The sequence below is a fragment of the Podarcis melisellensis genome (genome assembly GCF_964234715.1).
Source record: "Podarcis melisellensis genome assembly, chromosome: 10".
NCBI classification, from domain to species: domain Eukaryota; kingdom Metazoa; phylum Chordata; class Lepidosauria; order Squamata; family Lacertidae; genus Podarcis; species Podarcis melisellensis.
The window spans coordinates 55,101,065-55,114,187 of NC_138542.1; the positions used below are offsets into that span (position 1 = coordinate 55,101,065).

Below are 13,123 nucleotides of genomic sequence, written 5' to 3' on the forward strand. Positions count from 1 at the left end.
TTCTTCTCACAACTCTGATCTGGGGTAAAATTCAAAGTTCTGGCTTTGAAAGAAACAACTGGCTTGGGTCTAGGATACCTCAGGGATGGACATAGCATCTACTTTGCATTCAGAAGAGTCCAGATTCAAGCCACCACCACCCACATCTCCATTTCGGACTAGGACTATTTGCCCCATCTGAAACTCCAGAAAAGTGCTGCCAGTCAGTGTCAGCTGGTTTTCGTCATCCTTGGGTCTCCAGATGTTGCTGAACTACAACTCCCATCATCCCTGACCATTGGTATTGCTAACCAGGGATGATGGGAGTTGGGGGTCCACCATCTGGGGACCCAGTGTTGAAGGAGGCTGAAGTAAGTAAATTTTTTTGTTTATTTAGTTCATAAATTTCATTTCATTTTTAAAAACCTCAAAGCAGGTTACAAAAAATAAATCAGCAAAATCAAGAAACAACAACCATACTTGAGTATCTGGATCATAGAATTTAAGAGTTGGAAGGGACCTGCAAAGGTCTTCTAGGACCCACATACCTATGGTACCGCCTCTCCTGGTATGCCCCGCGGAGGACCTTAAGGTACACAAATGACAACATTTTTGAGGTCCCAGGTTGCAAGGTGGTTAGATTGGCCTCAACTAGGGCCAGGGCCTTTTCAGTACTGGCCCCGACTTGGTGGAACACCCTGTCACAAGAGACTAGGGCCCTGCGGGACTTGACATCTTTCTGCAGGGCCTGCTAGACAAAGCTGTTCCGCCTGGCCTTTGGTTTGGACTCAGTCTGACCCTTATGTTTTCCTCCCCTTACAGTTTTGATTTATGAGCTACTTTTAAAATGAGGCAGCATTTTAAATTGCATTTTAACCTGTATTTTAAATTGGGTCACCCCCTATTATGTTTTTACTGTAATTTTACTGGTGTTTGCCACCCTGAGCCTGGCTCTGGCCAGGGACGGCGGGGTATAAATTAATTATTATTATTATCATTATCATTATTATTATTCTAGTCCAACCCTCTGCAATGCAAGAATCTCAGCTAAAGCATCCATGACAGGTGACCATCCAACCTCTGCTGAAAAACCTCCAAGGAAGGAGAGTCCACAACTTCCTGAGGGAGACTGTTCCACTGTCGAACAGCTCTTACTGTCAGAAAGTTTTTCTGTATGTTTAGTCGGAAACTCCTTTCTTGTAAATTGAAGCTATTGGTTCAAGTTCTACCTTCCAGAACAGGAAAAAACAAGCAGGCTTGCTTGAAGAACTAAACAGAATCCTGACTGACTGCCGAGACAGAAAACTGGGGGTGTGGGATAGTGGGACTGAAATGGAGTATATTTAATAGGAGCTCTCCATGCTGCAACATTTTGCTGCAGGGCCCACATGTTCACACTTAACTCTTTCACTTCTCAGCCTTGGAATCTTTTTTTCAATCTCTGCATCCCCTTTCCTGTTGGTTAGTTAAGTTTCAAGAAAAACCCTCTAATACTTGCTTAGTTATTTTACATATTTCTCGTATGGCTGTTGTCCAGAATAGTTGGATTTTGGGGCACTCCCACCACACCTCAGAATTGGCCCTACTAAACATCTTCCAAGACAATAATGCCCATTAACACCACAAAGAACTCATAACCCACCTACTTTCAGCAGCCAGAAGCATCATAGCCGGAGACTGGAGAGACCTGTCAGGAGTAAGCATGGACCAATGGTACCAAATAGTATGGGAAACAGCCTTACTAGAAAAATTAACCAATAAACTGAAACTGACACAGGGACAAACACAAGAAGATGCCTTGACCCCTGTATGGCTCCCCTTTATCATATACACAGCCCAACAAGACAATGACAAAAATCCACCAACAGCATACAAATCAGTATGGCTAACCTGATTCAAAATACCCACCCACCCAACTCACACATGAAAACAAAGATCACCACAGCCAGTCACAAACAAACAACCACACCCTAGGCCAACCCCAACCTCTCTCACCACCAAAGGAACACAAGTAAATAGCAGAGAACCTGCACAAGTGACGCTGACACAAAACCCCACATATATTAAGTAAAATAGAAACATCACCACCCAACCCCACCTCCACTCACCTTTCCCCCCTCCACCTCTTTCCCCCTTTTCTTCCTTATGTCTCTAGAAATGAAACTGATCTGTAAAAAATGTTATTTGGAGCGGAAAGGGAGAGAGAGAGAGAGAGAGAGAGAGAGAGAGAGAGAGAGAGAGAGAGAGAGAGATTGCACATACTTTTGTAAACCAAGAAAATCTTTAATAAAAATACATTAAAAAAAGAGAAACCCTCTAGGTGGCAGTAGAACATTGAGGATAGCAGCTTGTATAATCGCTTCCTGAACTTGGCTGAAACTTTGCAGCAGACAGAAGTGGCAATAATAATAATAATAATCTTGAACCAATGGTGGATATAACCCGAGCTGCAGAGGGGAGGAGGTACCACCAGAACTGCTACCCGTCCTTTTAAAGATTTTGGATGTTACGCAATCAGGATTCTAAATTGTGCAGGGACCCTGCCCTACCATGGAAATCTGCCCACTAAAGAAGTTCACCCTCAATCCACTGGAAGGTGGCAGAGTTAGGCCACCAGGAATGTGACAAATGAGACAGGGCCAATGAGTCTAACCCTGCTCGCCTGCCAGGGAAAAGCATGAGCTGGGAGGCTGAACAGGACTAGTACAATGCTGAGATTTTAAAAAATGCACCAGACTATTAACAAGAATGGTTGAATGTGCAGATGGAGACTAGGAATGGGAATTTAATGAGATTCTCAAACTCATAGATCCACAGAGATCTCTTTCTAATTCCCATCTCACTCCTTAAATTTGACGAGAAGCAAGATTCCCCACCCCTATCCCTTGGTTCTGCTAAAACATGAATTATTCTTGTGCAATATTTTACGCACGATTATATATCCAATACACACATACGATATTATTGCTTTCCTAAAGTAATCATCACGTTGACAGGAACCTGTGGCAATATGTATATAACTGTGTGGAAATGCAAATGCAGCCAACCGAGTTCTACTCAGAGTAAACCCATTGGAATGAGCAAGCCTAAGTTAGCCATGTCCATTTATTTTTCAATAGATCTGCAATGAGTTGAATTTAGTTGGATGCATCCCATAGTTATAGACGTATACTGCAGAAATATAGCACAGTGTGGGATATGGCTCTTATAGGTACTATACATACAGTACACATAGTTTATATGTATACTGGGTGATTGTTATGTACTGAGGTTCTCACCCTGGGCCAGCAGGGGGATACTGTAGATAGTTTTCACTCAGGTCCACATATGCAAATAAGGGATTGAAAGTGACGTTCAGTGATTGGATAGTTACAGAAATGGTTACTGTTGCATTTTAGTGGAGCTCTATATAAGCAGGCTGGCTGAACCCTTCAGTTCAGTTCTATTCTGGCCTGTGAATAAATAAGAGCTGTTTGAAGATTCACTGTGTCGTCTGATATGTTCACCCACAACTTAACAGTGATCTTGGACCAGTCACAGTCTCTCAGCTTAGCGTACCTCACAGAGTTTCTGTGAGAATAAAATGGAATTGGGAGAGGGAGACCAGAGATCAGAGACCAGCAGGACTATGAGGAATGTGTAGAGGAAGCAAGGGAGCCTGAGGAATATGGGTCAGCAATTTGTGTGGTTCTGTGCCACCCACAAGGCAAGGGTCAGGGCTCTGAGAAGACAAATAATAATAATAATATTTATACCCCACCCATCTGGCTGGGTTTCCTCAGTGATTCTGGGTGGCTCCATAATAAAAACACAACAAAACATCAAACATTAAAAACTTCCCTAAACAGGGCTGCCTTCAGATGTCTTCTAAAAGTCAGATAGTTGTTTATTTCCTTGACATCTGATGGGAGGGTGTTTCACAGGGCGGGCACCACTACCGAGAAGGCCCTCTGCCTGGTTCCCTAGAATCATAGAGTTGGAAGAGACCACAAGGGCCATCGAGTCCAACCCCCCTGTAACTTCGCTTCTCACAGGGAGGGAACCAACAGAAGGCCCTTGGAGCTGGACACCTCAGTGTCTGGGCTGAACGATGGGGGTGGAGACGCTCCTTTGGGTATACTGGGTGGAGGCAGTTTAGGAAGACTCAGGACTGTCAGAGGCAGATGAGGCCCTTTTAAAAATTAAAAATAAATGCATCCTGAAGAACTGGACTTAGATTGGAAAAGAACTAGGGAAACCAGAATTGACAGATTAGCCTATCCTATGCTGGAGACAGATGCTCTGCTGCTATTTGTTTTTGAATGTCTGAAGATGGTTTGAAAGAAGGACTGCTGCTTTTTTTGGGGGGGGGGAGATTTTATTGTTTCAAAACCCTAAAATACATCTTTAAGTGAACATGTGCATGTGAAAACAAAATGGGTGTGAACTGAATACCATTAGATATGAAACATCTCTCAAACCATTTTAATGGACTGGATGTATATAACCTTTAAAAAATAGCTTTCATGTTCTATCCATTGCAGAGGAACAACTAGTGAGCTCATTGGAACCAGAGAGAGAAAGAGAGAGAGGTGTTTTGTTTTTAAAAGAGAAACAACATTCAGCCCCCTCTTTTTTTCTTGGCCAGCTAACTGGCAGAAGTGCTTATCAGAAGGAGTTAGTGGGTATGTGTAAAATGAATTATTCGAGTGGCAAAGAAGAGAAAGGCCATAAAACTCCATGGCAGTGCTATAAAAGTATTGTTGTTCAGCCTTTTAGATTCTTAAAGGCTTTTCTTTCAGATGCTGTGGGTGGCAGAGGGTTTCAGTTGCAGGGTTATTGGTAAAAATAGCTGCTTTACATCGGCTTGACGTTTCTCTGGAGGCTTTTGTCTTTATGAATAATACACCCGGTTGCAGGAATTTCTGTAGACTGTGCCTGGAGGAGGCTGGTTGAATTTCCATGAAACCTCAAATCCCATAGACTGAGCTCACAAGGTTGCAAATCCCTTCCTTCCCATACAAAGGCATGCCTACACTGCCCCCTTCCTCAAGCGACAAGCCTCCAGCAGACTGAAAACACCAGGAATGGTCTGACTGGTACAGAGTATTCCTTTAATGCTAAGCTCCCTTGGCCACTGTTGGCCTTCAGTCAGTGGGCCAGTTTAGGAAGAAGGCACAAAGCCCCAGGTCCATTCTGCACAGACAACGTGCTTTCTATTGCTGACCTATGCTTGACTTTGGCTTTTGACAGCACCTTGCATTGGGCCCAGATAGGGTTGCCATATGTCCTCTTCTTCCAGGACATGTCCTGTTTTCATGGGTAGAGTCGTCATAGTGATCTAGAGTTAAAAATAGATGTTGACAAATGTGTCCTCTTTTCTCTCTCTTCAAAATATGGCAAACCAAGCCTAGAAAGAAGCTGGTAGTCATGTCTTTGGACTGGTTTGGGTTAACAAAGAAAAGGAGCCAAGCCTTCTACCATTTTCTACTGACTCCTGCTTGCTCCATTTTTAAAAAAAAATTTTTTTGACAAAGTAATAATAAATGAAATAAGAATAAAAATATGCATCCCACCCCGAGACCACTCCATTGCAACTATCCAACCTGCCAAAATTTCAACACCTCTTGCGATCGTTTGACCCCTTTCCGTTTCAACAGTACAAATTCTACAAACAATTTTCATATCTCCTCAAAATCATTTCTCTTGCATATTCCCCATCTTACTGCTTGCCCCATTTTAGGTTTGAGTTTTTCCATTTTCCAACTCAAGCCTCACATTTTTGTGACCCCCACCTGGAGATCCAGCTGTCAATACCTTCTCTCTCTCCCTCCCTACCCTGTAGTTTTGCATCCATCTTATGCCTTATCCTTGGCCTGGTCCCAACAGGTGCATACCATAATAGCAGGAGTATAAACTTTATAATTTTCTTAGCAGCACTTGCCATGGTGATTCCCCGCCCCCCCTTGTCTTTTGGTCTTTTCAGATGCAGAGCTAATTACCTCTACCTGTCTTGCTGTGATAGAAATGCTAGCGAGACAAAAAGGATGCTAAAGTAAATGCTCAGTTATGGCTGCAAAATGGATTATTGTATGCTGTTCCGTTCTGGATCCCGGTAATTGCAATTGCCGTTGGATAGCTGTCCCTTCTGCCGTTGAATGGCTACAAGGGGCACTAAACTGTAGGGGGCTGGTGGAAAAGTTGTTCTCATAAGCACTTGTGTAACATGCTTCCCCCTTTGCCTGCTTCTCCCAGGGAACACAGTTAAAGGAATGGTAGAGGTGGGGCTTTAAGAAAAACAAGTCTCCAGCTGACTTGGTACCTATTCCTCCCCACAGAAAATGGTAGCTAATAGTAGCTTCATGGGAGGGGAATTAAACTGAGAAAACAGGGTAAGGAATCTGTACCGCTCCCAATGTTGTTGGGCTGATTGGAGCTGTAGCCCAGTAACACCTTGATGACCTGACGTGGGTGGCGCTGTGGTCTAAGCCACTGAGCCTCTTGGGCTTGCCGATCAGAAGGTTGGCAGTTCAAATCTGCTCAATGGTGGTGAGCTCCCGTTGCTCTGTCCCAGCTCCTCCTGCCAACCTAGCAGTTCGAAAGCACACCAGTGCAAGTAGATAAATAGGTACCGCTGTGGCGGGAAGGTAAACTGTGTTTCCATGCACTCTGGTTTCTGTCACGGTGTTCCGTTGCACCAGAAGCGGTTTAGTCATGCTGGTCACATGATCCGGAAAGCTGTCTGCGGACAAAAGCCGGCTCCCTTGGCCTGAAAGTGAGATAATGGGTGGCAATAGCTTGTTCCTTGGGGAGGCAGAGATTTCAGGGCAAGTTTTAGAGAGCAGTAACCAGGCTCATTATTGGGGGGCAGCGGGAAGACCCAGGGGAAGAGAGACGACAGCAGTTTATCCCTCCAGCTGTACCTGTTTATGAGGCACCCTTCTTTCTTCTCCTTATATTTTCAAATAATAATAATAAAGTACTCCTTTTTCCAAAATCACAGTGACGCAGAACTAGGTGGATGCTTCGTGAGGCTCATTCTGATTCAAAGACGGAATGAAGCAGGTTCTGAATTTCAGCAATTGTTAGGAAATGAACATAACACAACCTGTAGAAGTATTTAGCATCAGCCAAACTCTGCTTTACTAAGTGCTGCTGCAGAAATCCCTGAAAGTGCACTGAATTTTATTTGTTGCCTTTTCATCTTACCAAAAAAAGACTGATGGGTCTTTGTTGGTTTACTTCCAGGTCTCCGGTTTCTTCAGAAGATCAAGGTGAGAATTAATTTTATTTGTTTGCATGTTGTTGTTAATTGTCCTATTGTAAACCCAGCTTGATAAATATGAATTTTGCTCAGGTTAATTGGATGAGAAATGATCTAGATTCTTCACCACCGCTAGCCCTCGGTCTGATTGGGGAAAGTTGGGTGAGCATAATATTTGGCATTTGTCTACCTAGGATATTCAGAAGTGATTTCCACTAATCCACACAATGCCTTGTAAGGCGGGCATGAGCATACTTCAGGTGCCTAAGATCTATTTGGTTTGTTTAGTAAATCCCCAATGTCTCTACAAACCAGAACCAGGTGCAAAAGACACAGGACTTTACCTGAGCTTTCTGCTCATGCAGTGAGACTTCATTCTTTCCTCTTTGGAGCAGATTTTGAGGGTGTATGGGGAGCTGCAAGCAAGAGGGAAAAAACAGTAAGTTTTTTCCCTGCATGCACACATCTCTGGTGCAAATGGAATGGCAGCAGTGGATACAGCCCATGCAGTTAGAATTAAAAAACAGGTTGCCTCTGAGCACATTCTCACTGAAATACTGGGCAAATAAAGATGGATGTTTGGGTCTTGGGAATGGAACAACAAGGACATACCCATAGGCCTGATTACAGGTAGGTAGCCGTGTTGGTCTGCCGTAGTCAAAACAAAATAAAAAAAATTCCTTTCAGTAGCACCTTAGAGACCAACTAAGTTTGTAATTGGTATGAGCTTTCGTGTGCATGCACACTTCTTCAGATACTTCAGATTCTTCATTGGCCTGAATAACTCATGACTGCCTGTTCCAACAAACAGCAGACTCCCAAGATTCCCATGTTTGTTTTCGTCCTTCTGTCTTGGACCCTTTAACACAAGGGTGGGGGAACCTGTCTTCCTTCATCCTCATCCCCGCCAGCATGGTCAGAGATGATGGTAGTTGGAGTCATCAACACCTGGAGGACCACGGGCTCTTCTCCCTGGTTTAGCCAACACTTGGGCTTTCTGTATGGTTTCCTCCTGTTGCAAGACTGAACCCAAGGTCCGCTAATAAGATGGGAAATCATAACTGATACTGCACAGGTAGCAATGCGTTCATTTCAATGCGTCTTGCACAGGAGAAGCTCTTGATGAGCTGTGGCCCAGTTTCTGAGTAGAGAAAGTTCTTCTTCCTTCCAGTCTTTGAAAAGTCATTTCACAATGTCAAGAGAGCACACGCTATTCCCTCCCGTTCGGCCACGGCTGAGTGATATGTTTATTATGTTGCATTTGATCCTTGCCAAAACCTGACTCCATTGCCTCTTATTCTCTTGCTTCAGAGGAAACATTACATTTTAATAGGTTGTCCTGGGTACCAGTATCATGCTATTTGTCAATGGGCAGTGATTTATTAGCCGGGCTTATAGGTTTTCTTTACATTATCGTATTACTCTGTCATTTTATCTATTAATTGAGTGTCAGGCAGCATATGAAGTGCTTCCTTATGGATCTTCTTGGCTTTAATCTCCAGTATCTGCCCCTACCATCTCCCTTTCCTTTCTGCCTTCCCCGTTTCCCTCCTTTGCACAAATTCCTCTCATGTTCCATTTGCCACCTGTGCCTCTGTGACAGGGGACCAGCTCTACAGTTTGATCAATATCCCTAACCACTCCAGAACCATAAAAGCATTTATGAGCTTACTTTGAAATGGAGAATCAAAGCCGCAAGCACTCTTCACCTATCATACCAAGGACATTAAAAGCTTCTGTTTAATGACAGTGAAATAGCTGATTGAGAAATGTATTACAGGGTAGAAGAATGGTTACAGGCGAGAGCCTTTTATGATGCAGCAGGGTCAGAACATTTAGTTCCGATGCTTGTAAATACTGTCTGTCATCCACCAGGAGAGGAATCGCCTTGGAACTTAGCTCTGCCTAGGCTTTGCCCCAATGCCGCAGTGATGGCTTCACTTGGCAAAAGGGGGCTGGTTGCAGCAGTCCTATGTGTTTCCCCAGCTGTCCCCTCCAGCAAAGCCGCAGACTTGGATGGGCAAAGCATTTTGCTGCTCCTCTGTACTCCAAGGTCAAACCCTGTGTCCTGGATCATCTTTGGGGATGATGCTCCCTGGTTCCTCGCTATGCTAGCCTGAAGCAGCCTGATGTGCTCCCTGGGTTGTGTTTTCTCAGGCTTAGTGATGATGTGCAATCAAGAAATACAAAAGATTTATTTCTGCCATCGCTCATTGCATTCCCTTCTCCTTGGGGAAAGGTCATAGCAGGGGAGACTTTGGTAATCTTTCATGATGCGGTTCCCTGCATGAGGTCAACATTTGGCGTCCCTCAATGGATCTTCTCAATTATGGATCTTCTCAGTTTTGCATCCCTGCAGCTCGGCACCCTGCGTAGCAGAACCGCTCATACCACCCTAAATCTGGCACTGGTCATAGCTCAGTGGCACAACATCTGCTTTGCATGCAGAGGGTCCTAGGTCAATCCCCAGCATCTCCAGGTACGATGGGAGAGACTTCTATCAGAAACCCTGGCTGTGAAGAACCCTCAGCTAGGTGGACCAATAGGACCACTCAGGGAATGGCATCTTCCTTTGTTCTTAAATGGTAATCCCAGCAAGCTGAGGCTTTGTCTTGGCTTATGGAATAGTTGGGGTTTTTTGGAATTCATGGCTCTCCAGATCTCTGTTGGGGATATGGCAGACAGGAGCAGAGCATTGCTGGTTAGTCCAAGAATGTAAGAACACCCATTTTCAGACCAAAGCTGGTCTAGCATTTTGTTTCCAATAGTAGCTAGTGAGATGTCTCTCGAAAGCATTAGTGCATGGGTAGGCAAACTAAGCCCGGGGGCTGGATCCGGCCCAATCGCCTTCTAAATCTGGTCTGCGGATGGTCCAGGAATCAGTGTGTTTTTACATGAGTAGAATGTGTCCTTTTATTTAAAATGCATCTCTGGGTTATTATATCTCTAGGAATTCCTATGGGGCATAGGAATTTGTTCATCCCCCCCCCAAAAAAAATATAGTCCGGCCCCCCACAAGGTCTGAGGGACAGTGGACTGGCCCCCTGCTGAAAAGGTTTGCTGACCCCTGCATTAACGCATGAGGCCACTGCTCTCCTGAAGCTGAGCAGGTCTGGTCAGCACCAGAATGGGAAACCGTCAGGGAATCCCAGGTATGCTGCCTTGCGTTGAATAATGGAAGAAAAGTGGGTTAGAAATGTAAATAAACAAACTCATTGGATCTGCTATTGGAGGCTGTGAACAGGAATGTGCTTTATGCCAAGTTAGACCATTGACTGATCTAGCTCATCATTGTCTACACTGAATGACAGCGACTCTCCCGATTCGAGGAATCTTTTTCCTACTTGGAGGTACCAGGGATGGAAGCTGGGATGCTCTTCATGCAAAGCAGATGCCCTACTGCTGAGTGGTGCCCCTTCCCCTATAGTTGCAAGCTTTAATCCCCAGATGAAACCATTAAAACTTCAGTTGATTGAGCAGTGAATATGAATCTTAATCAGTAAACTTTAATTGTTTCTAGACTGCATTTATAACTCATGTTGCACCAGGCACTTAACAACAAAGCTTGAACGCCACATTTTAATTAGTGTGGCTGAGACTTCAGGGCACTCTTTCTCCTTTCTTTTCGGGACTTATTTTGGTTTGGATATATTACTCTTACAGGGAACTTAAGAAAAAAGCAACACTCAAGGCAAGACAATGAAAACCATAGGGACCCCAGTGTGGTTTGGTTTTAAAATCCTCCTTAAAGGCCAGGCAAAGAGGAGAATTTTCTTATGATCCTTTCTCTCAGAAACATCAACATTTTGAGGCTTCTCCCCAACCCGCCCCCCCGCCCCCCTTGTTTTTTGGAGGTGGCAGGGAAAAGGGCCTGTCCCCCCCCCACTCCCGTTTTTGCTTCTAATATGGAAAAAGTAATAAAATATTAAACATGAGGTTGTTTTTTTTCTAGTATTGCATTGTAGTTTCTTCCTCCCCCCTTTCTTTACTGAAAAAGTTACAAACCGAACATCTCCCCCCCACACACTTTTTGTCAGCCCAAAGGCATTGTTCAGATGTAAACCATGATAGCAAAGTTTGTGAAAGCACTGAAGTGGAGATAGACTGAAAGTTGCCAATATCAATATGAAGGAGAATGTTAACACAGCCATATATTATGGAATGAGGCAGGTACAGTTTGTCCTGTAGAGTCCTCGTTCCTGTGCTGGATGAATGACTAGCAGTTAACCATAAAAGTCAGTCTCAGTCTCTCTCTCTCTCTCTCTCTCTCTCTCTCTCTCTCTCTCTCTCTCTCTCTCTCTCCCTCCAGCCACACAAAGTTTTTGCATCAGTTTTTCAGAAGTATTTTAAATTGTTGTTAAAAGCAGGCTTGTTGGTGTTTCGTTTTGTTTTTAAAAAATGTTAATTTAATTGTTTTATCTTGTTTGTAAACTACTTTGCCTTTTCGAAAATATAAAATCAAATAAAGAGGTATGTAAATTTTATGAAATAAATAAAATGTTGGCCTGGGTATATTACAGACATTGCAATGGAGTTGAATTTGTAAGATTAGCAAGAGGAAGCAGAGGCTTGACAACCATATGTCAGGAGTGCTCTGATGGTGTTTCCTGCTTGGCAGGGGGTTGGACTCGATGGCTCTTGTGGTCTCTTCCAACTCTATGATTCTATGAAGGTCCCAAAGGTCTGCGATCCTTAGCCACTTTGCTGCGTGGCCTTTCACACCAAATCAGTGCCCTCAAACCTCTCAGCAGACAACTCTATGGGGCAAATCTTTCATCCTGCAGTTTGTACAAGTCAAGCCACGCAGCCCTGACTAGGATTTACTTTAGCCGTCAGAACTGATAGCTGACTTGCATTCAGGCTACAGCTTCCCTTTGTCAGAGGCATTGAAGGAAAAAAAAAAAAAGACAAGACAAACCTATTGCATGGACTGCAATTCCCGTAGGGGCTTTGCTGACAAAGAAACAAGTGTCAAACTCTCGGTTAAAGCAAGGGCTGCCCTGTGGGATGTGTGGGAATTCTGAACAGGTGAGTGAAGTGCCACACAGCCCAAGGGAGCCAGTGAGAGAAGCTGAACGGGACAGGCAGATGGTTTGTGGCTTATTTTCTGAGCCTCCTTCACAGCAAAATCTGCAATTCTGGGAAGAATGATGCAGGGTCAGGCGAATCTGAAAGTGTTGAATGGCAATCTGTTTCTACTTGAAGACAATGCCTCTTCCCAGTTTTTGTCTTATTCTGTGATGCCGGAATTTGGGTTATAATTCTGATCCTACGTTCTTATATGGCACTCGTGGGAGACAACCTGGCAAATTCAGGTTGTGCAGTTGTAGTTGACGGGGAGATCTTGCGCAAGAAACCTGCTCCCCCCAAAGATCTGATCTTTTGCGATAAGGAAAGTGATGGGAAAAGGCACTGAGAAGTGTGGGGTGATATTTGCTTTGATGCAACCCTATCTTCACAAACAAATCGGGATGAATGCTCATTAAATAGTCAGTGCCATTTTATTTCTCTGCTAACAGATCAAGCTGAATGCTTAATAAACAGGACATCTGGAGGTGCCCTGGCTTGCAAGTAGCTCGAAGTCACACAGGGAATCTCTTGTAAATAGCTTCCATGGTTAGTAAAGGTAAAGGTAAAGGGACCCCTGACCATTAGATCCAGTCATGGCCGACTCTGGGGTTGCGGCGCTCATCTCACTTTCCTGGCCAAGAGAGCCGACGTACAGCTTCTGGGTCATGTGGCCGGCATGACTAAGCCACTTCTGGCGAACCAGAGCAGCGCATGGAAATGCCGTATACCTTCCCGCTGGAGCGGTACCTATTTATCTACTTGCACTTTCATGTGCTTTCGAACTGCTAGGTTCGAACTGCTAGGGAGCTCACACCGTCGTGGGGATTCAAA

General features: G+C 44.3%; 1 protein-coding gene across 7 annotated transcripts in view; it reads left to right on the forward strand.

Moving 5' to 3' along the window:
* Positions 1–13,123, forward strand: part of DGKI (diacylglycerol kinase iota) — a 248,809-nt gene that overhangs the window by 213,201 nt on the left and 22,485 nt on the right. For all 7 annotated transcript variants that reach the window (XM_081926845.1, XM_081926849.1, XM_081926846.1 and 4 more), the window contains one exon: positions 7,207–7,232. In XM_081926845.1, the coding sequence (XP_081782971.1) occupies positions 7,207–7,232 (26 nt within the window). The remainder of the gene's footprint in view (positions 1–7,206; positions 7,233–13,123) is intronic.